The sequence below is a fragment of the Populus nigra genome, chromosome 17 (genome assembly GCF_951802175.1).
Source record: "Populus nigra chromosome 17, ddPopNigr1.1, whole genome shotgun sequence".
Taxonomy (NCBI): Eukaryota; Viridiplantae; Streptophyta; class Magnoliopsida; order Malpighiales; family Salicaceae; genus Populus; species Populus nigra.
This window is the reverse complement of record NC_084868.1, coordinates 9,454,498-9,481,758: the sequence shown is the minus strand read 5'-3', so window position 1 is coordinate 9,481,758 and position 27,261 is coordinate 9,454,498. Positions and strand designations below refer to the sequence as shown.

The following is a 27,261-nucleotide window of genomic DNA, read 5'->3' as shown; positions in this document are numbered from 1 at the left end:
ATGTTGTCTTAGAGGATGAAACCATATATACGTGGAAGTTGTGTTATTGATGAAATTAGTCAATCTACTCGTCATCGCAGAAAACATAAATAGACTCAAATGTATTATTATATTGTGTATAATTATGTTGTGTTATTTTTTTAGTTAAGAGTTATTTTTATTTTTATTAGTTTTGTAATATTATTTTAGTTAATTATCATGTTATCATGTTGATTTTAAATTGTTAATTAACATGTAAACAAGTTGTTTAAAATTTCAAATCATCCATTAACAACTTAAAAAATACACATAAATAAAAATAATATTTAAAAAACACACATTTTATGTTAAAATATCGCACTTTCAATTATAAGTTTGAGATTTAATAATTTAAAATTTTGTTTGGGCTTTGATTATGATAATTTAAACTTTATTTTATTTAAAATTTAGAGTTATGGTACACACAATCTCTATTATCATTAGCGATTAATTAATATAAATACTAATGACAATAAGAATTGTTTACAAATATTATTACTTTTAACAGTTACTAAATAAAACAACGTTTCTCAATTGCAATTTTTTTTTTATCAAATTTCATAAAAGACCCTACTTCGACAAAATCAAACATTACAAACGTCATCTCTGGCTTGGTCTAGACCTGTTACGATAGCCCTCCCCCCTCCTCTCAACGTTTACAAGCAAGCAGCCATGATTATTACTTGATAATGGTTTAGAAAATAAGAAGAAAGGACAAACAATTGGTCACATCATAGGTTTGTTGCTTGACTTATCGGGAGGTCTTTCCACCATTAAAGCCCAGAAGAAGAAGTCAGTGCTCATCCAAATCGACGAGTTTTCGGTATCCACATTAGTTTTTTCCCATTGGCCAAAGCATGGATGCTGGTGTAATAATAAGCATTATGCAGTCATTAAAAATCTGTATAGGAGAAGACTGCACACGTTATTTCAGCAGCACAACCTCCACCATATTGATTTCAAACAAAACGTGCGAATGTCTCCAGTCAAAGACCCCATGATCAAAATTTTCTCCTAGCTTGATTTGATATCCCTCCAATACTCAACAAGGAGCAAGGTCGGAGGTGGAAGACTCCATGATCTCAAGAAAGATCAAGCACAGAGATCCAAACTCAGTAAATCAATAAGGAAACAAGTAGTAACCAGATGATGTCCAGATTTTCTACAAGGAAACAAATGCAAAAACAAAGCACATCTACAGATTGATTGATCATGATTGACTCTGGAAATCAGGATTATGCTGTATCATTAATAAAGCCTAATGGCAGATATGGATACACATATCATCCAGGGAAAAAAAGGGATTGCGTACACTCTCATAGACCCCAGGTGTGAAAGAGGAAACATATTCATGATGTGGGATGAAGAAGATGCAAGAACTAAGAAGAGTTCAGCACCATGCATTAATCACCTCAAAAGAGCATCAAGATTACATGGATATCAAACTTTTTATCCGCATTAATGAATTGCCTTTCCATTTTAAAAGCGAATAGTACTTGGCTACTACATATTCATATAAAAAGCAGATTAAGGACATATGTTAACTTTGGCAGTTACTGAACATTCTACTTTAAACATCTCTTGCCAAACCCGAAAGGTCAACATCTCCGGAGTTTGGATCCTTTGGTTTAGGAGAGGCTTCTGTCAGCGGATGGCCTTCGACAGGTATCCCTCGCCTTTTAGATGGCGAGGATGATGAATTCCCATTATGGAAGTCGCCAAAAACATCAAAGAAGTTGTTCTTCATCTCTTCAGCTGCTTCAAAGAAACGGTTGATGCCACCAAGGAAGTGACGTTCTATGTCTTGAATATCACCTCGAAGCCCGTGGAAGTCAAATGGTACATCCTCAAACTTTCCTGGATGGAGCAACCCTCTAACCACTTGCTCTGTGACATCATCTTCAGTATACTCTTTGTTAGATTTCAGCACTTCAACAGGCCTAATTGCAACAAGCAAAAAAGTGTCAAACCAGTACCTCGATGTGCTGGGTGAACTGAAATGTTTAGGCAGGTCAAGACACAGCAAGATATCGAACCATCAATTAAGACATATTATGTGTTACAAAACCTTTCAATCAGCAATTATACCCAGAAGAAAATGAAAACGTGACCATGAATCAAATAGTACCTATGCTAAGGTTATCAAACATTCTTAAGAGAAATGAATGTAATAGAAATCTAGACAAATTTCTATAACCTTTAACAGATGAGGTTATACCATCACCAAGAGCATTTTCAATGTATCTTGCCAAGTTAATGCACAATATGAGCAGCAAATTAAGAGAAGAGAAAAGAAAACAAACAAATAAATAAAGCAGATGCAGCTAGACTCGCGGTACTACAAATCTCTCAAACTTGGATCTCATTCATTAAAACAAAGGGTAATAATTCTAATTCCTAACCCACAACGTTTTCTGTTCTCAAAGACTATATAGTTCTGTTAAAAGAAAACCAAGTCACTTTTGTTCCATAACCCAATTTGTTTTAAGAGCCAAGCTTGAACCAAATTTTCAGATCCATTACTGGTTAAATCAGCTCAACCAAACCATCTAATATCATTGCCCAAGTCATTTTGTCTCTATTCACTTCCATATTGAGTTACAAACGAGGAAATCACATGTTTTTTTCAAAGCTTGCCCATTGTGTTTCTTATCTGTGACCTTCAACTTCTAGATTTTTCCAAACAGATTTTCAGTGAAAGCTACCTCTACAATCGCACAAATGCATTTGTTCCAAAATTTATCTCCTCTCTTGCGGCTCTTGTGTATCAGTTATCAAAAGCCTCACTGACTGCCCCATTTGCTTCACCAGCCATGTTTCATACCATAAAGCATCCCTGAACTAAAGCTACTTCTTAACATGAATCCTTAGATGGATAACTGTCTGTATAAGCATTTCATAAAATTCAGGTGTCTCTAACAGTTTCTTTGATTTTATTTTTCTGATGCCAGAATAACTAGGACACAAACAAATAAACATGTGCATTGGCCCTGGGATCATCTATATGGATCCTGAATTCAGTATATGCATATATGAACTATTATATTTCCCTACACAAATGTAAACCTTTTTTTAACAAGTCCTAAAGTTGTTCAAATACACACACAACGTGTTTCAAGGCAAGGCACTTCCTCCCATTGAATTTCCAAAATCAGCATCTAACGCTCTACCATTAAGCTAATTCTGCTAGCTACAGTAATGGGCCTTTACCACCAATTTCCCAAAACTTACACAATTCAAAGAAGTTGATTTAATCAGAATATGGGGCAAGAGGCATCAGTATTTCATATACATGATGTCGCGGATGCTCATTCCTCAAATACCACATCACATCTTCTCCAAGAAAAGACGCTAGTGGTTGAAATTGAAACCATACATTTAAAGCTAATAACATCCAAGACGTTGGGTATCTATTTTCAACTTTCAGTCAAATTCATGCATCTTTGGAGCTCATGAGTTTCTTTGAACTCTAAATTCAACTGCTCTCCCCATCAAAATCTTAACTTCCTAATAACTCGAGTGAAATAAATAAATTCAACAGCACCTTCTCATTTCTTGCAATCATGTTTATCATTCCCAAATTCTTCCAAAACACTCCAGACACCTTCCATGAACTAACACAACCCCCCTCATCTACCGCTTACCATCCACGTTAATGTGCAAATTGAAAACTCAGTAGAACCAAAATTCTTCAATTTCTGTATATTTAGGAAATTAAAAATTCATAACTCTTTAAGATAAAAAGAAAAAGAAAATTAAAACCTCTCCATCAATTATAGCAGACGAAATCAATCATAAAAATTAATCAATCGCCACAAATTTCCTTCGTTTTAATTTTATTTTTCTCAGGAAACAAACAGAGACCACAAAATAAATTAAAAAAAAATCTAAAACAACTTACTTTCCAAGGCAATCACGAAGGACCTCCTCGGTTTTCTCGCACTTTCTAACGAACTTTCCAGGCTCAACCTCCTCCGTCTTGCACTGCGACCTCACCACCGTCCTCGTGGAACATACCTCACCAGAAGATGAAGAGGAATAATTAGGCTTTTTTTGAAAGGAATCGTCCGACTCGTCGTCGTCTCTCCACACCCACCCCATTGTCTCTCACCTGCTGCTGCTTTTGACCTTCTTCGTGCACAATACAATCTTAGAAGATGAAGATTAGGTTTGTCAGGAGATTATTAGTATTAATCTGCTACGTTTCGTGTTTTGAGGAGGAGATTCTAGACTCTCTTGGCGACCACGGTGCTGCTTTGTCACTTCACATGCCTTCATTTTCTGACACGTATCACTCTGTCGTTTTTTTAGCTTATACGAGGGACATGTCATTTAAAATCCTCGGGACGAAACGACAAGTCGCTTCACTGAGCAATTCTTTCTTCTTTTTTCTCAGCAAGACATCTACCATCAGAACCCACATTTAATTTTCTTTTATCTTCAAATTAACTCGAATATCAATTAAAATTAAATTCTTCTTAAATCTTCATAAATATAATACATTTAGAAGAGTGATTTCTTTTAAGCACTAATTTCAAAATTTAAATTGAAAAATTAGAAAAACAAAAGACAAATCTTGGGTTAAAAAGCAAAAAGCATATTTTTGTGCTTGCTTATTAAAGCCCTTTTTTTTAGCAGCTAAACTTTGCTTACCTTTGCTGTTTAGCCCAAAGAAAACAGTTCTAAAATTAAGATTAATGGGAGCAATCCCATTGTTCATCAGATCTGATACAAGCTTGGAGGGCTTCTTCAGAGCTTCCTGCCCTACACAGGCAGCATAATCTTGAAATCAGGCGCTGGCCCTTTCTTTTCTACAGAATGGAAGACATTCCATGGAAGTTCTTGTTGCCTTTTTTTAGCTTCTAACTCAGCTTGTAGCTGCTCAACCTTCTTCCTCAACTCTTCTTCATTTTTTAGCCCTTCTACTTTTGTTCCCTGCAATATCAACCTTGTCCTACGACGCCCTAGCTTCTTGGTTTCTCATCGATGGGCCACTAACTGTCTTGTAACTTTACCACTCCAGGTATTTGTCATTGATTGCAGGGCCTTTTCCAGCTAGTTCTTGTTTCACCAAGACTCTTTTTAGCACATTTAGAGAGAACAGTCGTCTTTGGCCAATATAATGTTTGACGTTACAAAGTGATAGTAAATCCATGTCAACTAACATGTGATTATCACTTTCTTCACATACATGATATCCAATGATGAATCTATCTTCTAGATTAAAGAGAGTTTTGAATTTAACTATAAAATTATAATTTTAAAGGATTCCAGGGATCAACACCTACTATCATGGTTATTAAAAATTATATGATCTACAAGACTCTAAATAAAAAGACTAGTTATACAAGGGAAAGATGCAATGTATCCTATCTAAGATAAATCATATTGTTGATTTATTGTTAATCTAAATATTTGTTGGTCTCATATAAGGTTCGAGACAGATTTCTTTTTATGAGGAAATCTCTACCTTATCAGGTTAAATCATAATTATTCTAAGATCCTAATTTTATCATCATATTTACCCAGAGGGGAAAGTAGAGGGGCAAGCAGGAGCCCGAACCCCCCTCAAGACATTTTTTTTTATTAGGTTATTAAAGAATTACTTTGTGACATCAAATAATTAAGGTATTACTTTGGGTTATTATTGACTTTACTTTTGATTTTCTTTTAATTTACTCTTAACCTAGATGCAGGGGCTAAGTAGAGGGGCAAGCAGGGACCCGAGCCCTTCCTCAAGATATTTTTTTTATTGGGTTATTAAAGCATTACTTTGTGATATCAAATAATTAAAGCATTACTGTGGGTTATTATTGACTTTACTTTTGATTTCCTTTTAATTTATTCTTGACCTAGATGGAAAGAAAAAAAAATATTAAGGCATTACTTTGTGAAATAAAAAACAAAAGTATCAATTTACCCTAATATAAATCATGCATCCGATTAAACAAATAAATAAAAATACAAATTACGAGCAAAACTTTTCTATAAAAAGATTAAAGCAGAGCCACCAATTAATTTATCTTTCATCAAACAAAACAAGGTAACTTAAATTTAAAATCTATATTTGTTTTGTTTTGAGAAGTTTGTTTATAATTTGATAAGATTTTTTATATTTCTATCATTTTTGCTCCTTTTTTTTCTCAGATCTTCTAGTTGTACCAATTGTTTTTTGAATTCTTGTTATAGTGATTTTTTTTCTAATTAATTAGATATATTTTATTGGTTTTGTTTTGATTATGCTTGGATTTTTTTTATGTTTTGTTTTTAGCAGAGCCACCAAAATTATCAATTTTTTCTTACGATATATGTTTTGATTTTAGGTTGAACCATGAACAAAATAAGAAGAATTGATTTTTTTTTAAAAAAAAGAAAAAATATTGATAACTCACAGCCTAGTGAACCAACTCCAATGTGTAATGTTGAAGTTATGGTTGAGCAGCCCCAATATGCTTCACAAATGTTATTATATGTTTGTAGTAAGTTATTGGAATAAAACTAAATTATGCAGGTTTTGTTTTACAACTCATGTACAATAAATTAAAATAAATATTATATCTTATTATATTAATTTTGTCCTCCCCAAACAAATAATCCTAGCTCCGTCCCTGTATTTACTTCCTATTTAATAACTTTAATACATGAGGGTATATTTTATAGTGTACTTTTATACCCCAAGTATTAAAATCTATAACTAAATCATAACACTCCGAATATTAATTAAACAAAGTAATTGTTGTGGGATTTTTGATATTTTTGTTAAACTTTAATGGATGATTATAAATCGGTTACGATATTCATTTTATATTTTTAAAACATGATAAAAATGTTATTTTTTTTAGAAAAAAAATGCATGAGAAACATTTATAATTTTTTGCATATGCACGAAAACAAAACATATTTTTTGTAATTTTGAAATGAGGAAACTTTTGGATTTTTTAAAATTTCAGAGAAAACCGAGTATTTTTAATATTGGGTCCATATCTTACAGTGTAAGTTTACAATTCAATATTAAATCAAATTCTTGAAGAAAAACATATTTTTGTGTTTTTTGAAATAAGGGAATTTTTTTGAATTTCTTTTGAAATCTTAAAGAAAAATCAGGTATTTTTCATATCAGGTTCTTATCTTATAATATAACAATCCGATATTAGGCAAAATTGTTGGAAAAATATTTGAGGGACCCACAAATAATTTCAAAATGATCCTAGCCCTTTAATTTGTGCAATTTTAACCAATTTTGCCTTAAATTTCAGTTTTTATCCTTAATTAGGCCCTCAAATAAATGAATTGAATTTCGAAAGTTTTCCACATCGGTCCTTCAATAACTTCAATGGTGACCAATTTCAACTTATTTTTCAATATTTCTTCAATTAAACCCTAATTACATGTATTATTTTTTGACCAGTTGTAAATTAAATTCTTGCCTCATTGTAACTCAAAACCTTTTTCTTCAAAAAATTTTCTTTGAAATTGATTTTTTTTTTAAAAAAAAGAAACATACTTTCTTCTTCTTCTTGTTCTTCTTTTGGAAAATCTTGAGAGGGGATACAAATTTGGTTATGATTGCTATCTTTGCAAAACAATTATTGTTGGGATTTGAGAGCTGCAAATGCAATCATCTTCCTAGGAAGCAGCGGCGCAGCCTCCATAGATTAGCAATCATAAATGGGTCTTCTGCTTTAGGTTTGTTGTTGATATCATCAGTTTACGGGTGAGATATGGAATTGGATATCCTCTACAACTTGCTTTCCTTGTAAATTACCAAATAATCACAACAATATCTTCTGTTTTTCCCCCCCATCAACTTGCTTTCCTTATAAATTACATAGTCTTAATTGCTTTCTATATATATATATATATATCAATTACGTAATTTTATAATTTTGGCATTGTAAGTGATACTTAGGCATTAGTTAATAAAAATATAATAATTATTATATAAATAATTTGATTTTTTTTAGAGCGTATGATCAAGAATATATATAAAGTGTTATTGATTTATAAAGTTCGGGATGTAAATTATTATTTTTAAAATAATGGAGATAAAAAAAAAACAAACAACTAAATTATAATAATTTTTCTTTTTTCTTTTTTCTTTTCATCAACTTGCTTTTCTTAATTACATGGTCTTAGTTGTGTTCTGTAAAGCAATAGATTGCAACAGAAAAAAATAAAACTAGTATGGAAGGGAACACAACAGGCATAATTAATGCCATAATTAACATTATATTAGTGTAAAAAGTTTCCAGTTCAGTACAAAATTGAGATATCGAAACCCTTATAAAACGCGGAGACATGGAAATAGCCCGGCCACCTTATTTCTCTGGAACAAAAATAAAGAGTAGCCCTTCCGATATGAAAGCCGCCACCGTATTGGCAGTTGCCGTGATTCTCTTCATTTCAACCGGCTCAGGCCAAGTCGTGCCCATCGCTCCCTGGTATCATTTGCACATTCTCAACGGATTGAGCCCCGACAAAATCTTGCTCGTTCACTGCCAGTCTAAAAACAATGATCTTGGCGTCCATAATATTCCGGTGAACTCGGAATTTCATTGGAGTTTTAGAACGAATGCTTGGGGCACTACGCTTTTCTGGTGTTACTTAGCCCCGGATGACCACTCTCATGCAGACTTCAACGCGTTCCAGGATAAAGAAAAAATCACTGACAGTTGCGACGGTAATGGCAATTGTTGCTGGATTGCTAAAGATGATGGAGTTTATCTGAGGGATTTTCCGAAGAACAGTACTGATAATCTCAAATATCATTGGGTAGCGGGAACCTGATCATGGATTATTCTCCTGTTACTCTCTTTTTTTTTTATTGCTTCTGATAAATAATAAATAACAACGATGTTTTTAAAGCATTCTAAGTTATTTTTAGATGATGATAATCATCATGATTTATTCAGATTTATTCAAGATGAAGTTTATTTATCAAGCATAATCACAAGGATTCTATATCTCCCAGATTTATTGAACACGATGATTCTTATACAATAGATATATATGATCTTTTCGGCGGCTTTATTTGTTTAGATCAAATGATTTAGGGTTGTTTTGTTGCAAGTGTTGTCGAAAAATTAGATGATTAGACAAAAGTAAGCATAATTATTCGGTCTATATGTACACAAAATTTTAATAATGTAATTTTATATCTCAATTAAACTTGTAATTAATATTAAAATAACTTTTAGAATACATACTAAATATACGCAATCTTGCAAAGGAGACTTAAACAACAAAAAAAAGTAGCACGCAAATTGATAAATAATATATTAAATTTAAACTAAAACAAATTAATTATTGTGTTTACTTATTGAATCGATGAACAATTATTTGTTTTTAAAGATTTAATATTCCTTATTTGATGTAAATAAAAATTCAATAAGTTCAAAAGATTCTAACATCGTCATCTTATTTAAATGTATTTCTAAATAGGATCCAACAAAATCAAAGAAATATTCACTCAAGTATCTATCTACAATGACTGATCTTAATCTCTAGAATAAGAGGAAAAGAACAAAGATGAAATGAAACTTTAAAATAGAAAGCTAAGCTAAAAATTTAAGTGAAGAAGAAAGTTAAAATTTTATAGAATCTGTTCAAAAACTATACAAAAACTTAATCAGAAATACTCTTTTTTACCTTTTTTATAGATGTTTTTAGAATTAAAATTGATGTAAGATTAATTATGATAATTACAATAATTAATTTTATATCATCTTTGAGTATCCAACATAAAACTAGAATTAAACTTTATTTTTTAGCTTTAAATCTGATATTTTTTTAGCTAAGAAAACTGTCAAGGTTTTGAAAAACTCTTTGGGAAGCAACATATCAAGTTTTTATATTCATGTTCTGAAAAAAAATAATGGACTAGCTAAAAAAGCGAAGCCCAAAGAGGTTGGTAATAAAAAAATAATTCTTCTGTAGAAAAATTATTTATACAACAAACCTAAACTCACACTTAAATTGTGCGTGTATAAATGTGGTTTTTAGCATGTATAGATTAATTAGAATTTCGTATCATTAAAATTAAAATTAAAATTTAACTTCCTTTTAATTTGCTAATTCTATTTAATTTTGATTTTTTATTCTTTAATCTTTAACCTTTTGATTTGTTATAAGTTTTTTTCTTTTTTTATTTAATTTTAAAAGGTTTCTATATATTTTTGTTTTAAAGTTATAGTTTATGTTCTAAAATTGTTTTTCATACTTTAACAATTATTTGGTTAGTTATTGTTCTCATATATATTATTGTTTATATATATATATAAAAAGTTAGTGTAGTGAATAGATACATTATATAAAATTTTGTCTAAAAAAATTAAGTTTGAAACGGGATAATTTATAACCCCTCCAATCTTTTTTAAAAACTTACTTAGTAAAAAAATTATTCACACAGTACTATTTTTATATACAATACAGTTCACATATAAAATAATAATAATTAAACAAATCATAATAAATAAAATAGAATTCAACTTAGTAACCCAATAAAAAGAATTACAGTAGTCTAAATATTTTTATTGATAAAGTTAAACAAACATGTCATTAATATAGCAGTTTTGGCTTAGATTTGTATGAATCGCACATGGGCAATCGATCGTATGATACTAGGATTTGATTTCTTAAATGTATACCTTTGTTACAGTAGACTGCAAAAATCTTACTATTTGTTCGCTGGTTGTATTCCGATTCATCGGTGAAGAGCAAATACATATCTTGTTCTTGAAGTTGCCAGCAAGTCTAAATTAATATATATTTTTATTGATAAAGTTAAACATTATTAGAGATTTGCGGTGTTAAATTATTACTGTAAAACATTTATTGTGTGTTTGTTTTTATATTTTAAAAATATTTTAAAAAAGAATTAAAATTTTTTTATTTTAAATTAAAATTGTTTTGGTATTTTCAGATTATTTTATATGTATTGATTTTAAAAATAATTTTTAAAAAATAAAAAAAATATTATTTTAATATATATTTAAATGAAAAACACTTTAAAAAATAACCGCAACCACCCGAGCTAAATACATATTAATTAATTAATTAATGCGTAAAATTATTTGCCAATTACCACTTTCGGCTTATTTAGAAATATTCTTATATCAATTTTTGTATATGCAGATTAAATATAATTTTTAAGTAAGTTATTTATATCCAAACTGACAATGGATCATTCAGATTTTCAACCTTGGCAACATGATATCGGCCAAGATTCCCTGATACATTTAAGGAAAAGATAGCTTATAGTCTCGAGAAAGTGAGGAAAACCCACCTTCGCCGATCTACTCCCTTGACAGCCGTCAAAACATGTCGGAAAATGTTTTTTGGTTTAATTTCTGGTTCAGAAGAACATTGTTGACATGATTCCTATTGAAATTATGAGTGCCAGCGGCCCGATCATTACATCTTCCATGTAGTTTGGAATTCAACCCCAGCATTCTAACATGTAACTAGATCATGCAACAGCCGAATGACAACAACTTACTCCCTCTACTGCTAGTTTTTACATCAAACTCAAAATTCCCATCAATTACTACAAATTATTGGAACAACTCATTCATTAATATTTGGTGAAAAGAAAGGTGGAAATAAAAATCTCTATTGGTACATCTTTGCCAAAAATAAAAGATATATTGGTAAATGATTGGTATAAGATGTGATACAAATCAGCTGTGAACACAACAATATATTCTGTGATTACTAAATCTTCGTCCTCTTTGGTCATCTCAATTTTTTATTTCAGTGTATCATCTACTCATATCTGGAACCAAAACAGCAGTACCTATAACTTTTTTGCCGAGTAGACTTCTTCCCTTCATGAAAAAAATTTTCATGGATGCCATTTGCCTCAAGGCTCACTTGCTTGTTGCCTTGCGCGGTTATGTCCATTGTTTGTACCTCTGCTGTTCCATCATTCTTACTTTGAGAAGAATATAAAGGAACATGGTTAGTCTCATTAGGAACTGAAATATATTGGTCTGGTGATTCCGGTGTTATCTTGTTATGGTTTGTTTCCCTTGAGCATGCATGCCTGCAAAACAAGATCAGACCAGTAATGACATTAAACCAACAGTGGCATTATCTTAGAAGAGTAGAAGTAATAATTTGTCGTTTCCCTTAGATTCATTACTATGATGAGGACAGAAATATGGAGGCAGAAGTACCTGATGTCAAGACTGCTGGAGCTATTCCTGGACTCATGTGAATTCCTCTCTACAGGTCTTCCTTTATCAGATACTTCAGCAGAGACCCCAGCTTTCAGACAGACTCCACTGTCTTCTAAATGAGTTGGATCGATTTCAACATCCTTGTCAAGAGTTGGAGTTTCTTCATTTGTTTTGCTAGAGGAAGACCTGGTTAGAGAACTACTATATTCCCGGACCACAGAAATGGCCTTCTCTAGAGTTTCTAAGGCTCTCCCTACATCAGAACTGATACGCATATTCCTTGTACAGTTTTCAGGGCTCTTTAGAGCAATTTTATTGCTTGAAGGTTGACCTATAACTCTGCAATCCCTCGTTAAATGTCTGCTATTTTCATTTTTTTCTTCTTCAATCCCAATAAAAGTTTTCCTATCTGTAGCCAGGGCAATGTTTTGCAAACTTGCACTTCCATGGTCCTTGCAATGAACTCTCTGTTCCTCCCCCCTCATTCTATCCTTCAAGTGCCTACTTTCTGGATCATTTTCTTCCTTGATGTCACCAAAGGATTTGCTGTCCATAAGTGGTGCACTACAAGGAAAAGCTTTGCTTGCAGCATTCAGTTCCAAACCTCCCAAGTTTTCATCCTTAAAGCCCCTACTTTCTTCATTATTTTCTTCCTCAATCTCACTAAAGGATTTGTTTACTACAACTTCTGCATTCTCTGAAAAACCTTCAATTGCATCATTATCCCCATGAATATTCGGTTCAACATCTCCCAAGTTTTCTTCCACATCTTCAGTAGAATGCTCTTTCTGTAGAAGGGAAGCATCACTGTTATACACTTTCCCTTCCACAACCGAGTGCCTACTTTCTGGATCATTATCTTCCTTGATCTCACCGAAGGATTTGTTGTCCATAAGTGGTGCACCACAAGGAAAAGCTTTGCTTGCATTATTCAGTTCCAAACCTCCCAAGTTTTCATCCTTCAAGCCCCTACTTTCTTCATTATTTTCTTCCTCAATCTCACTTAAGGATTTGTTTACCACAACTTCTGCATTCTCTGAAAAATCTTTGATTGCATCATTATCCCCATGAATATTCAGTTCAACATCTCCCAAGTTTCCTTCCACATCTTCAGTAGAATGCTCTTTCCGTGGAATGGAAGCATCACTGTTATACACTTTCCCTTCCACAACCACATCAGCATTTTCAGTAGAATAAAGAGCCTCACGTATTCGAGCATACATTGGATCTTTCAAAGCCTTGCTGTAATCTTCATCATAGTTAGACACTGAAGCCACTGCCTGTAGTAGTTTGCAGATTGGATGTCAGAGAAATAGGTTGCACAGAAACCACAAAAGTTAGAATGCAAGGAGTTCTTCATTCTTCATGCATAACTCTCCCTATATAGAAACTATGGAGTCTGAAACTTCTCTAGATCCTACCATGACACTTAATTTTCATATTCCCTCCCATCTTCACCCCGGCTAAAAGATAGAAAACCCTGAGCCCAACTATTCCTATCACCTATTGAACCCAGAACTTCTCCCTGTAAAAGCGGTGATGATTATGAACGCAGAGTGCCAGTTTGTTACTGCAGAGAGCTTTTAAATAGCCAAATGAATTGGCCTCATTGTTGCATGCTGCGGAGTATACAGAAGAGAAACAGAGAAAAATATATAACCTTCTGATAAAGTCTGAAACCATTGCCGACGAGCTGCCTTGAGATAAAGTTAATGAGGGATGGAGGGGCAAAATCCAGCTTCAAATCCATATTTGCAATAGTCCTGCAAAATGTGACAGTTTTCATAAAATCCACAACAAAGGAACACATGCAAAGTAAAAGATAAAGCCTCAACCTGTCTACTTATGTAGCAGATGATACAGACTTGGATGACTTAATTTTAGTAGAGCCATGCAAAGGAATGCCAATGTTTATATGAAATTCAATTAGAAGTTTTTGTCTTTGAAATCATAAGACTTGTGCATATGTTTTGTGTATCAAAGAGGACTCACATGAAACATCCAACTAACTATAACTCACCGAAAATAACTTCTTTCTGAAGTAACTTTTTGTATGGCAAAGCCACCCATCACATCAATCCTTACCACGTCCTTTGCTTCAGGGATTCCATCTTTTGAAAACCCATGGGTAGTTTTATCAATGCCCTCCAAATCTGAGATCTGAAAGCAATATAATCCAAAACAATTATCTTCTAATTTAGAATTACATATCCAAAAACAAAGGTAAATAAGAAACTGCCTTTGATAAAATGATGAATTCAACCACTTCAAGTGACTACCGTGCTAGCGACAACAACAACCAGACCATCTTGGAGGTATTCAAACAACACATAGTGCACAACAGTCTCCCTGGCTGTCAGCGGCCATGTAACCTTCACCCTTTCTTCCAAAATTTGAGGGAAAATCAGAATTTTATGTTGCAGAGTTCACGCAAAAGGAATCAAACATGTTACTTTAAGTTCAAACAACTGGTGCAGTTTGTGAAGGACAAACCTCACTAAAGATATCTGTTCACCGATCCGGATCCTTTGCAAGCATTCACAAATGGTGATTCTAAATGGTGGGAAACTATACTGAGGCCACCTGAGAACACGAGATCACCAAATCATCAGTCCAAAGCAAAGCTTGAAATATAAATCTTGATTTCAACCATTTAATTCTTAATCCTTTGCGTTAGTGGTGCACCCTCCCTAATTACCCAACCAAAAGAATAGGAAGCAAAAAATCGAGAAACAAGCAAAAATCACAAGAACATGCAAGGATGTACAGACCCATATATCCTAGACATTTCTAGGGCGTGGCTGCCCGCAAAGATCTTTGTTCTTCTATCCCTAAAACTCCTCATCAATGCACTCATTGCTATACATCACATGTGACCATGCATTTCAGTCAACAATATTTAATAGGAGAAACAAGTTGACAAGGACAAGACAAACATGACAAGCAACAACCTCTTATTTTATACTCATGAAGCAAAGGTGTCAAACTTCGTAAGAAAAAAAATTCCTATTCTGTACGCATATGTACATATTGTCTTTAATGAAGTTGGAACCAGGGCCAAAATGTCAAATAAATTAAGAGCAATGACATTTACACAGATCCACCAACCTACACATTCCTGAAGACATTTCCAGAACTATCTCAATAGGATAAAATGCAACTTGTGGAAATTTAGATGAAGCTATTATAGAATTTCACAATCAAAATTAGAAGTCTCGACTCTCAAGCGATCTGATTTCCTTGGCATTTACTGGTAATCAGGCCACTTAAGGAAAACTATAATTAGCAGAGTGTTAAAATATAAGTTTTTCTGCAATTGCGATTTTTTTTCTTAAAAGAAAAGAAAAATGCAGTTTTTTTTTTTATCGAGTTAAGAAGCTGCAACAATAGTGCCATCAAAGCTAACAGAGGAATGAACAGAAGAAAGGTGTGTGTATGTTGTTTCACAGATCCATTAAGAGTGTCTCTGTATATATTATATGTTACACAATGAAGAAAGATACCAAGATAGAAGCAATTATTACCATTTTCTGTAGAGTGTTGCCTCCCAAGAGATGCATAAACCTGCAAGATGTTATTGTACTTGTTAAAGGAGTTTTCAATTTGTGCAGAATAATCGCCTTCATTTTGCTCATCCTTGAGGATAAAGCTCACAATTTATGAATAATTCACATAAACTTACAAGTATCGACGGTGCCATCAACATAGCCTTCGACAAGTAATGAATGAAAGGGAGTACCCTGAGGTCCTGGGCGATACATAACACGGAACTCTTCATGATCCTCTTTTATCTGTCAAGAGAAGTAAGTTCCAGTATATCAGTATCACTTTTCATGTATATATGAAATCCGCATCTTTTCTTGCTTTTTCTTTTTAAAAAAGAAGAAGTTCCTAGATAGAAAACAGAAATATTAGAAACCAGAACGTTTAGTTAGCTAAAAGGGCATACTTTCCATTCACCATGTGATGTCTCCCTATTTCTTGACACCTCACTTTCACTTACAGAAGCACTCCTCAACATGTCAAGAAAAGAGGACACATGGTTAGTCCTGTTTTCTATTAAATTGTCGCTGAATCCTGCAAATTCAGAATCCAAAATTTGAGTCTTTGACAAATTCAGCTAACCATCACAACTAGTAGCCCACAAAAGATAAGGATCTAATTAAATATCATCCCAGCTGTTGATTCTGAGAAATACTAGCCTTCAGTTTCAGCAGGTGAAGAGCGTGCAAGTTGATTCCTGATAAGGGTTTTAAGTGCATCAAGATTTGTCAACTCCGGGGATGCCAGGGTCTTGTCCAGCCTCTCTCTGAATTGAGAGATCTTTCCACTCTTCCCCATTTTGCATCTCCAAGAAAGAAAGAGGAGCCCTCTCTAAACTTTACAATTACTCATATACTTTTCAGTGATTTTGTTATCATCTCCTGGATTCAACAATACAAAAAATATGTTCAAACTTTGTTATAGACTTGTAGCAATAAAATATGCAGAAAAAAACAAGGTCCCTAAAAATCATTTGCATGGATAAGCAATACTATAAAGAGAATTTACATATTTTGGTTCCATAAATACTTAATCAAAAGAAATCATAATATCTTCATCTTATAACACAATAAATAATTAGAACCATTCACTCAGATAATGATTAGCACTAGGTTATGACTGGAAATGATTTCTCACAACTAATTAATCGAAGTTCGAAAAGAGTGCCTTTGACTCCTCTCAATATAATATCTAGCTGATACATTTATTACAAGAGTCTCAAAACAGTTGCATCAATTGCACAACCTTACTGAAAAGACACCAAATCTCACCAACCGATTCTAAAATTATCCAAACAAGTAAACAGCTATGTGAACCAAAATATTAACACATCTTAACAAGCAAAGCCAACAACCATGAGAGAAACCAATCAAAGAAATACGAACAAGCTCATAAAAACTTGTCCAAAACAGAAGGAAAGAATAAAATAACAAGAGCCCAGAAGAATAAATCGTGAAAACTAACCAAACTTCGAGTGATCACGTGAAAGCTCTCTGAGAACAACCCAGTTTCCCTTCAAGAACTCTGAACACGACCCTGAACTGAAAGAGCTGAAAATTCTTTTTCTTTTTGTTGGAAAAACAAAAGCACGGAATTCATAGATTGCAAAGTGCAAATCTCAAAAAAAAAAAAAAAAGATTGAGACAGAAGCTCCTGATGCCAAGACAGCAGAATCACGGAAACCACAGGGAAAGAAAAAGTTCTCTCTTTGTAATAAAACAAAAAAGTTTTGACTTAATGATTAAGTTGAGGAGTTATGTGTGGTGGGAACCACAAGTGATTTGTAGGCTGTAGCTAGCCTGGCTGCCCAAACTAGAAATTAATCCAATTCACAGAGCTCAATATTTTTCCCCGCCTTTTACAGGATTAGATGTGTCAAAAGGTTACGAAACAAGCTTTATTGTTCAATGAGATTTTTTTTCTTAATTTTTTAAATTTAAATACTGATATCAACACTCAAGAATTTGCATTAATCTATGTACAGGATATGTGCTTAAAATTTCATTAAAAAAAAATTAATTTTAATTAACACGTAAATTGATTTTAAAACACATCTAGTTATCGAAAAAACTAATCAAATATATCACTAGTAATAAAAAATGGGGATAAATTTTTTTTTTTTGTAAAAAAACATAGTGTTATCTATAAATTATGTGAGAAAAAATAACTTTGTTTTTGCAATCATATCTCATTAATTTTCATCTATTTGCTAGAGTGCGTGCATGAAATAATTATATAATCAATGAAGTTATTCTCTCTTATAAAAATAAAAAAAAATCAAAAAAATAAATAAAAAGCCTTATCAAAATTATTATCTAGGTTTTTTTTACAATTCGATCTCTCAATTTTTTTTTCAATTTGATACTTACATTTGGCTTTATAAAAAAACAAAAATAAAACTGTGAATGGCACAAAAGTCACCTCTTTATACTGGTAAATAGAAAAAATATGAAGGTCCACTATGAATACTCCTTTCCGTTTAGTATATTTGTTATACTATAAATATTATTTAGTTTGGATGACAATGTCACTTCAATTCAGTTGGAATAGAATATCAACTCATGCAAGATATCACAGAGAAGACAGTTCAGTGCGCACTATTATAAATTGTCATGATGCTTTGGAAGCTCTCATGTAATCCACAAGATATTTTATGGAGTATAAAGTTCAGCATCTTGAAAGACACCCCCACTCAGCAAAGAATCTTGATGCTCCTCCGCTGCAAGAACACTTGCCAGCCGGCAACTGCCTTGAAAGGAGGCCTGAATTGACAGGTAATAAAGACTGCCTTCTGAAGTTTTAAGGTGGGAAAGACACGCTCATCAGCCGTAAGTGGGTGGGAGCAGAAACGACAATAAGAGGAAGACAACAATTATTTTGGCTCGCAAAGTAGGTAGTAGAGTTTAGAGGAAGAAGACACTGAGTTTTAATGTGGGATGGGATGCCTGAATCGGAGAGCCCACCGTCGCTATTCAGCTTTTGTTAGAAGCCCCACTCAATGAATGAGTGGGATCAGCATGTCTACCTCTTGTTCGATATAATGTTAACACCAAGTAAATTGTTTTTACTGTTTACTGTTATAAGAAGGAAATTTCTCACAATGGGGAAGCAAACCGACAACAACCATCAAGCTAAGCCTTCTAAAAAAGTATGTAACAAGGTAGATGCATGCGTGCTGCTGCGGGCAATCTTTGGATAATATTATTAAACTTGGTCGAACATGACATATCAATGAAGGGACTTGCCGAACTAGCTTCGGAGTTGGGTCAGGTGTTAGGATAAACTAGATGGAAGTTGAATCAATATAACATAATCAACTTGATAAATGTTACTGTAACTTGATCGACCAAACTAAAAATAAATTTAATTTTAAAAAAAAAACTAAAAGCAAAATTCATTTATGTTTTTATATAAAAAATATTAAAATGATGATATTCTAAATTAATTTAAGTTAAATCAAGTTAACATGTTCATCTTATAATTTAGATTATAGCCCTAATGGTTTAATAATTGTCGCACCTTAAGAATATCAAAGATCAATCATAAAGAAGGTATCACCAGCACATGGTAGAGTGAATTGTCACCAAAAACCAGCCCACCTAAGAGCTTGTTTGGTAGTGTGGTTGCGGGTGCTTTTTAAATAACTTTTTTGTGCTAAAATGCATGTTAATGATTTTTTTTTATTTTTTAAAAATTATTTTTGACATCAGCACATCAAAACAATCCAAAACATACAAACCATATTACATTTTAGCAAAAAAATAAATATAATTTTTTTGGGAACGTGGGTTGAACCGCGTTCCCAAACGTTACCTAAATTACTCCTTTAAACTTAAATATGTTAAGAACCTCATTAAAAAAAAGACTATGTATACACTTCTTCAATTAAATATCAAGGAAAATTTTGTGTATACATGTCATCAAATTATCTTAATCTGAATCTAAATATTATCAATAATTGATTAAGCATCAATTAGTTGCCTTCCTCCATTCCTGAAATAAAAATCATTGTGGAAAGAATGAGTTTCCATGACAAGTAAGTAATCAAAATAAATAAACCCCAAACTAATATTATCAAACACAAGATTGGATTAGTAAATTTCATACTATTAAATAAATCATCAAGCCATGTCCATAACCCATCACAACATGAACATAACCCATCACACCACACCACCACATGCACAACCCATCACACCATGCAGGGGCGAAGATAGAGGAAGGTTGGCAGGGGCCCCGGCCCTTGCAAGGAAATTTATTTTTCAACTCCTTTTTAGTTTATTTTTATTATTTTTATCAAATACTGTATAAATTACAGTATTTTGACTCCTCTTAATTTTATGTTTTGGTTCCACCCCTGACACTATGTGTATGACCCATCATACCACATGCATATCCCATCGCACCATTTTCATAATAATATATGATGCAAACAAACATATTTCATAATAATTGCTCACAATCACATACTTTTTCCTCAGCTATGGCACATTATTGCATTCCTTTCATGTTTGTTCTAATCGATCTCTCTCTCTCTTTCTTGGGACATTGTTCCTTATTTCACGTGCACATATTTTTACTGAAATTCTCCTGCCTATTTTGTGCAAATTAGAAAAGCCACATTCATTTCTCTCCTTTTTTTCCCAATTTTTTCTTAATTAGCATGGTTTGGTTTTTTATTCTGCATTTTTTTGCACAGGTGCTTTGCTATATGCATGAACATTTAGACAATAATTGGCTCTTTAGTTTATATCGAGATGAAAACCTGAAGTGATCTTTTTTTCCTTTCGATCCATTATAAACAAGGCACTTTTTTTCTTCTCCTTTTCTCAATCAGAGAATTAAAAAAGGGAATTTCTTGGTAAATTGTTGCCCTTGCTTCAACCATGAATCTTAATTAATCAGACCATGCTTTTCTCCAAGGAAACAATGAGTTTTTCCTTTCCAGTGGAAAATGGGCGGTATCTGAAAGTGTTTCAGTAACAAATTTCTATTATAATATTCACAACCAAATCCTGAAAAAAAAAAAAACAATTATCTCAATTCAAATGTTTTAAAGGGAAGATAAGGTTTTAAAATACTTTCAATGATCCAAACATATAAAATCAAACTAGAAAAAAAATCTCTCTTAACTTGGATCTAGTTTTTTCAGGTAAGATAAAGGTTTTAAAAGACTTCAATGAGACTCCTCTCATCGAATGTAACTCGATGATATCAAGATCAAGTTATTTTGTTGGTGGAATATGGTCAACCAACAACTTTCTCTTTCATTTGCTATAATTCAATTACTTTTTTTCTCTTCTCTCAAATCTAGAAATTTTAATGTAAATAAAATAAAGTTTAGAATCAAATCGCATAATTTTCAATTAAAGAGACCAAAAGTGAATTTCGACAAAATTTTAAACCTAAAGAGCACTAACACCTTCTTTTTTTTTTAATAAAAGGCTTCTATTTGACTAAGAGCTTAATTTTGATCCCCTCATTTTTAACTTTTTACAAACAACTAAATTGAATTAATTTTTGTGAAATCAAGAACCAATTTAATATTGAGATATTTTTTTGAAACTATAATAACCCAAGAGAAAGCAACATGAATCAAACTATCAAGTCAAATCACTCATCAACGCAATGTAGAAGGACAAAATTAAAGGAAAAAAAACTCATGGTTGAATTAGAAAAAAGAAGAAGAAATAAAAGGTCAAAGACTTAAAAAAAAAAGTTTTTATTTTTAGATACAGGGCTGCTATTTCACCTCAATTTTAATTTCTATCCCCTCATTTTTAGTTTTTTACCAACAATCAAATTGAATATTTTTTTGCAAAATAAAAAACCACATCAATACCAAGACCTTTTGACACCGTGAAAAAAAAAATCATTAAACTTAGTGGACAATCAACATAATATAAAATTTAAGGCTTTGTGTTTTCATTCAGAGGCCATGGTGAAACACTAAGGCCTCTTTCTTTTTTTTTTATTTTTTTTTAATATTACGTGACCAGCAATGAAAATATTATTATCTCTCGACAAAATGCATTTGGAATGAATGGAACTTGCAATTGGCCATCTTATATTGCTGCTTCAAGCATGAATTACTTGTACGTTTAACAGCTTTAACTATTGGCAAACTCTTCTGTCTCTTAGGTTTTACCCTATTGGTGTAGAGTTTAACAGCTTTAACTCCATTCGATGTTATTAGGGGTAGGAGTAAGAAAAAAAAATTAAAAAACTAAGAAAACTGAAAAAGCTGAACCGTAAAAAAATCCGATTAAATCAATTAAAATTTTTAAAACCGGCTGGTTCGATTCGGTTTCGGTTTTATAAACCTAAAACTAAAAAAACCAAATCGAACCCAAACCGAAAAAAATGAAAAAAACCAAGCCAAAGTGAAAAAACCGAGCCAAACCGAAAAAAATGAGCCAAACCAGTTTGAACCGGTTTTTGTCTTAAAAAACCGAACCGAACCGAAACCAGTCGATTTGAACCGATTTCGGTTTTTTTTAAAAAAAATTCAATTTGGTTATTTTTTTTTGATAAAAATCAAACCAAACAAAAAATAATTACCTCTAAATCCTATGGATTTAAAGAAGAAGAAGCATTAATTCATCTTGTTATTAGCCCTTTACCTGGAGATCCTGAACTTGATATTTTTCTTAGGTCCTCGAACCATGATCTAACAACTACCATAAAATATTAGTATATTTGTATTTGCATTTTAAGTGTGAATTAAAAAAAATATTTTTTTTTATAAAATAATTTATTTTAATATTTTCAGACCATTGTAATATACTAATGTTAAAAATAAATTTTAAAATATAAAAAAAATATTATTTTAATATATTTTCAAATAAAAACATTTTAAAAACAAATTTTATCATAATACCAAACGTGATGGGTAAATCTTCTTCATAAAATTGAGTTTTCCACTAAATAAAATGACTTTGATTGGCCTTGAAACAACAATGAAGGGCTATTACTTGAACAAAGAATTGCACTAACTCATCTAGTTTTGAATAATTAATTAAATTAACCGAGTTTATCTTAATCAATTCCTAGATTATACATCCAAATCAAATTCCAGGTTGGATGAGTGACGACATAATAAACCAACTAAGCCAAGTTCTAACATCATCTTTGAAAAAGAAAATGGGTTTATTTGGGCTGGGCTTTTCTTAACTTGTCCTTTTCCCGGCCCAACCCGAACCCTTGAAGCTGTACTTACACTGCGTCTGAAGTCTGAAGAGGAGCTGCTGTTTGTCTTTCCTCCTCGCTTAGAAGAAGCCGTTTGGTGTCATTTGTCTGCTCTTTCTAACAACACTATCTACCAGCTTGTAGCGACTGTTTCTTTGAATCAGGTAATAATGATAATCTCCCATGGATTTTTTTTTTCTTCGTAAATATCAGAGATGGAATCTGGGCTTATTCGACAAGGGTTTAGGGTTTTACATTATTCTCTATAAAATTCCACTATTTCATGTATAGGGTTTTGAAGTCATGGTGGGTTGGCAAAGACATCTACAGTCTTTGATTCGTCAAGTTGGGAGAAGAAGTGCAGAGCACAATCACATTGCCCATTTTTCTACTACTACCACCACTACATCTCGCTTGGATTCTTCTCTTTTACATGGTCACTTTCTTTTTTTTATCTGTTTTTGAATTTTTTAGCTATACGGGTTTTTCTATTTTGATCTAGATTTTTTTATTTTTTTGAGGGGTTGGATGATATAATGTGGAGTTTCACTTCCTTTTTTTCTTGGCAGGTGAGTTGTCTTATCTACCGAGGTTGTGGAAATTGCCTTCTCCTAATGTTTCGACAAGGCCTTTTTATCATTTCTTGCAACAGGCGGTAATGCTAATTCACCACCCCCCTTTTGGTTTTCTGTTTTTGCTATATTGTTATGAATTTTCTGAATTTCATTCTTTTTTTTATGGTAAAATGGGTTATATCTGTAGTTATGGCACGCCATTACTTACTGCCAGTTGTGTCAGATTTGTTTAAATCAAATCTAATGAAGTATTAAGTTGAAAGTGAAAAAATTGCATTTGTAAAGCGTCAACCATTAGAGGATGGGAGGATGTGATGATTATGTCTTTGGCTATGCTGATATTTGCCAATTAAGGATCTCTTTGTGCATATTCTTTTGATTACCCGTTTGCTTACATAAACTACTAATTAATATGAATTTTCTGATTTAGAATGGATGCTAGATACCTGGGCCTTTGTTTTGTCTGTGACCTGGAATTAAACAGCCATTGGCAGCATGATTTGATGGTTTAGACTTAATATATCCTTATATTTTTTATTTGATTTATGTAGACAACACAGATTATTGATTTAATGTACTTATTTTACTGATACAGTATATTTAGGTTGGTTGCTAATAAAGGTTGGATTATTTTATCCTGCATAAGTTCTTTTTTCCCCCATTTGTTTTGCAATCATAATTTGCTGCTCCTGTCATCTTTCCAGGGCATTTCCAATTCAAGGAAACTACTAGCAGATTCTTCAGAGGAGCAACCTGTTTCATCTCCATTCACTCCTATGCTAGCATTAGAGAGTGGAAAAACTGAACAAAAGGCAGTCTCTAAACCTGAAAAGGTTCAAGCAGTGTTAAAGGGCATAAAAATGGTATGAGATGCAACATTTATCTTGTGCATCGAATTTAATTTGCAACTCCTCAAAATTCCCCCATTTCACAAAAGATCCTTGGTGATCACTTTACTGATAACCAAGAAAATACTCATATAATACCTAAGGTCAAGTTGATCAATCTGACAAAGTGGTTTTGGTGTGTTAATTTTGAAAGCAGACTGTCCTTGAAATAAGAGAAAACTTCATTACTTTGTGCTTCTACTTATATCAAGCTTCTTTCTTTGCCAAAGTTAATAAGGATGGTTTTGGACAATGAATTTAAAACTCCTCAAAATTTCCCCTTTTCACGAAAGATTCTTGGTGATTATATAAAGCATCTTTCTTTGATAAAGTTGTTAAAAGGATGGTTTTGGACAATGAATTTATAACTCCTCAAAATTTCTCCTTTCATGGAAGATCATAGGTCATTATTTTACTGATAGTCAATAAAATACTCGTATAATACCTAAGATCAACTTGAGCGAGCAGAAAAAGTGACTTTGGTGTGTTATTTCCGAGATCAAATTGTCCTTGAAATGATATAAAACTTCATTACTTTGTGTTTCTACTTATATAAAGCTTCTTTTGTTGTATAGTTGATAAAAAGATGGTTTTGGACAGTGAAATGTAGAAAGTCTAGTCATCATCTGTTTTTGGTCGGAATTATTTCAATCCAGTAATTTAAGTTTCAGAATTAGAATGAGTTGCAAAACTAGTACATATATTGCATCTGTTTTGAATTGGCTAGGATTTGGCTCCATTTAGATGATGAGACTCCTAAGATTCAAATGTTGTGAAGATGAATATAATTGTTGTGGTGTGAATCATTTCCTACTTTTATGCCCTCACGGTGGCTCTTTGTAATCCTATGGATTGAAAATTCATTGAGTTGTATTTAATATTCAATAGTTTCTGTAAATGTAGGATAAGTTTTCAGATGTAATAGATTCATTTATATGGTACTTGGAAGCCCTGTTATGATGTACCTTGATCAATAGGGCCAAGATGGATGGAGTAGGGCTGGTCTAAAAGACTAAGACTAGGCAAGCCAGTCTCTAGTCTTCTGCAGATGAATTGAATAAGGATGTGCCTTAACTGTTTGAATAATTTTGGCTTGCTGGCTTCAGAGTCCTAAGAAGCTCAACTTGGTTGCTGCATTAGTTCGTGGCATGCGCGTTGAAGATGCACTATTGCAATTGCAATTGACAGTAAAGCGAGCTGCAAAAACCGTCTTCCAGGTAACTATTTTATAGCCTGTTAGAGTTTCCAAGTTGTGACTGAGTCTGATAGATTCACTCATAAATTGGAGTGTCTTTCCTTGTTCCCTGCAATGCGATGGGGATTGCTGGGGATGAGAAAACAGAAACCAGCTTATAAGTTGGGTCACAGACTACTTGTCAAAAATCTAGACACCACCTTTTCATTTCTTTTTTTCCTTAATTGCTATGCCTTAATTAAACAAGCAAAATACCATGTCACTTGAGGAAGCAGGAATGAAAGAAAAAGACTCACTTTCTGAAATAAAATTAGAGTTCTTCCCTTGGGTATTTTTTATGAACTATCGTTGTGTTGATGATTTAAAATATGAGCATTGATATAACTTTAAGTCTTAAATGTTTATGATGCATGCTCGTTTCTCAGTTGCGAAAGGTCTCTGAAATCATGTCAAGTCTCTGATCTCTGTCGGCTTATACCTCATTTCTTGGAATAGACCAGCAGTTTTTGCGCTTTCTAGTAGCAGCCAGTATTTCAACTTCAACAGACTAAAGTTTTTGACAATATAAATAAAGAAGAAAATAAAAGAAACTAAAGTCTGTGTTTTGCAGGTTATTCATTCAGCTCGAGCAAATGCAACTCATAATCATGGGTTAGATCCTGATCGTCTCCTTGTTGGTAAGTAATGCAAGCAAACTTGCACCTCTTACTTCTATCTAAACTTTACTTAACCTGCTTTTCTTCTTTTCATGCAGCTGAAGCATTTGTTGGAAAGGGATTTTTTAAGAAAAGAATTTCCTACCATGCTAAAGGAAAATGTGGAATTAGAGAGAGGCCCGAGAGTCGACTGACAGTAGTAGTAAGGGAGACAACCCCTGAGGAGGAGGCTAAGATCGCCAAGCTAAGAGTCCACAGTTTCCGCAAGCTCACAAAGAAGGAAAGGCAGCTGGTACCACATAAGCTTATTGAGACCACGTCAATATGGAACCGCAAAGGCAAAGCTGCTGATCGACAACCAAGTGGTGTAGCTGCATGAACCAGCTTTTCTCTTCCATATTTCAAATCCTAGTAGAAAGTTCTGTAGAAGTGTTAAAAAATCCCCTTCCATGTCCTGGCATCTTTGTTGAGACAAGTTTTGTAGAATCGTGTATGCCAAAGCATTGGAATGTGAGCAATCTTGTTTTCATCTAAAATGATGGCTGAACATGTATGCGAAATTGCAGTGATATGAGTGATCTTGTTTTCGTCTCAGGGAATGGCTACATGTGATTGCAAAAGCTTGATATATATATTATCGATGATATATATGGACTTTAATTGTACTTCCTTGATAATAATAAAACCACTCACATTTTTTCCTTGGTATTTGTATATGATGATGTAAAAGGGTGCAGAAGGATACACGTAACTGACTCTGGCTAGCTTGGGATCAAGGCTTTTGTTGGTGTATTTGCTTAGTGAAACTGTTAGCAAATGTCTATACAGAAGCAGCAGTTTCCAAGGCCGCCTCCCCAGAGAAAGCTTGAGTATATAGTTTCCTGATCATTGTTTAGAGAGAGAGAGAGGCTGTCACGGCACATGACAGTCTTGTATAGCATTAAACTTGCACTTTCACCAATAATTATATGTTGATTTTTGTGTTTAATCATGAAATCTGCCATTCCATGATTTCTATTC

The 27,261-nt window shown here is 32.9% G+C and overlaps 4 protein-coding genes across 4 annotated transcripts; 2 read left to right on the top strand and 2 right to left on the bottom strand.

Annotated features, from left to right (window-relative positions):
• Positions 1-1,375: 1,375 nt before the first annotated feature.
• On the bottom strand, positions 1,376-4,292 carry LOC133676570 (fra a 1-associated protein). Its single transcript, XM_062098257.1, has 2 exons — positions 3,920-4,292; positions 1,376-1,958 (listed from the first exon to the last, which is right to left on the bottom strand). The coding sequence occupies exons 1-2, from the start codon at positions 4,117-4,119 to the stop codon at positions 1,589-1,591; spliced, it is 570 nt and encodes a 189-aa protein (XP_061954241.1). The 5' UTR covers positions 4,120-4,292; the 3' UTR covers positions 1,376-1,588.
• A 4,024-nt stretch (positions 4,293-8,316) lies between these two features.
• Positions 8,317-8,805, top strand: LOC133677563 (S-protein homolog 74-like). The gene has a single exon (XM_062099641.1). It carries the CDS (start codon positions 8,317-8,319, stop codon positions 8,803-8,805), a length of 489 nt encoding a protein of 162 aa, XP_061955625.1.
• Positions 8,806-11,570: 2,765 nt separating this feature from the next.
• On the bottom strand, positions 11,571-17,478 carry LOC133677252 (uncharacterized). Its single transcript, XM_062099166.1, has 11 exons — positions 17,205-17,478; positions 16,400-16,621; positions 16,147-16,274; positions 15,880-15,988; positions 15,722-15,761; positions 14,691-14,780; positions 14,477-14,576; positions 14,218-14,357; positions 13,858-13,960; positions 12,195-13,477; positions 11,571-12,061 (listed from the first exon to the last, which is right to left on the bottom strand). Exons 2-11 carry the CDS (start codon positions 16,536-16,538, stop codon positions 11,782-11,784), a joined length of 2,412 nt encoding a protein of 803 aa, XP_061955150.1. The 5' UTR covers positions 16,539-16,621; positions 17,205-17,478; the 3' UTR covers positions 11,571-11,781.
• A 5,476-nt stretch (positions 17,479-22,954) lies between these two features.
• On the top strand, positions 22,955-26,835 carry LOC133677384 (uncharacterized). Its single transcript, XM_062099414.1, has 7 exons — positions 22,955-23,092; positions 23,220-23,364; positions 23,498-23,583; positions 24,208-24,366; positions 25,497-25,607; positions 26,196-26,262; positions 26,340-26,835. The coding sequence occupies exons 2-7, from the start codon at positions 23,232-23,234 to the stop codon at positions 26,618-26,620; spliced, it is 837 nt and encodes a 278-aa protein (XP_061955398.1). The 5' UTR covers positions 22,955-23,092; positions 23,220-23,231; the 3' UTR covers positions 26,621-26,835.
• Positions 26,836-27,261: the final 426 nt, after the last annotated feature.

Coding starts and splice junctions, on each gene's coding strand:
- LOC133676570 (XM_062098257.1), bottom strand. CDS start 4,119: ATGGGGTGGGTGTGGAGAGACGACGACGAGTCGGACGATTCCTTTCAA. Junction 1,959..3,919: donor CTTCGTGATTGCCTTGGAAA/GTAAGTTGTTTT, acceptor TGTTGCAATTAG/GCCTGTTGAAGTGCTGAAAT.
- LOC133677384 (XM_062099414.1), top strand. CDS start 23,232: ATGGTGGGTTGGCAAAGACATCTACAGTCTTTGATTCGTCAAGTTGGG. Junction 25,608..26,195: donor CTGCAAAAACCGTCTTCCAG/GTAACTATTTTA, acceptor TGTGTTTTGCAG/GTTATTCATTCAGCTCGAGC. Junction 26,263..26,339: donor TCCTGATCGTCTCCTTGTTG/GTAAGTAATGCA, acceptor CTTTTCATGCAG/CTGAAGCATTTGTTGGAAAG.
- LOC133677563 (XM_062099641.1), top strand. CDS start 8,317: ATGGAAATAGCCCGGCCACCTTATTTCTCTGGAACAAAAATAAAGAGT.
- LOC133677252 (XM_062099166.1), bottom strand. CDS start 16,538: ATGGGGAAGAGTGGAAAGATCTCTCAATTCAGAGAGAGGCTGGACAAG. Junction 14,577..14,690: donor GAACAGATATCTTTAGTGAG/GTTTGTCCTTCA, acceptor TTTGGAAGAAAG/GGTGAAGGTTACATGGCCGC. Junction 14,358..14,476: donor TTGTTGTTGTCGCTAGCACG/GTAGTCACTTGA, acceptor TATTGCTTTCAG/ATCTCAGATTTGGAGGGCAT.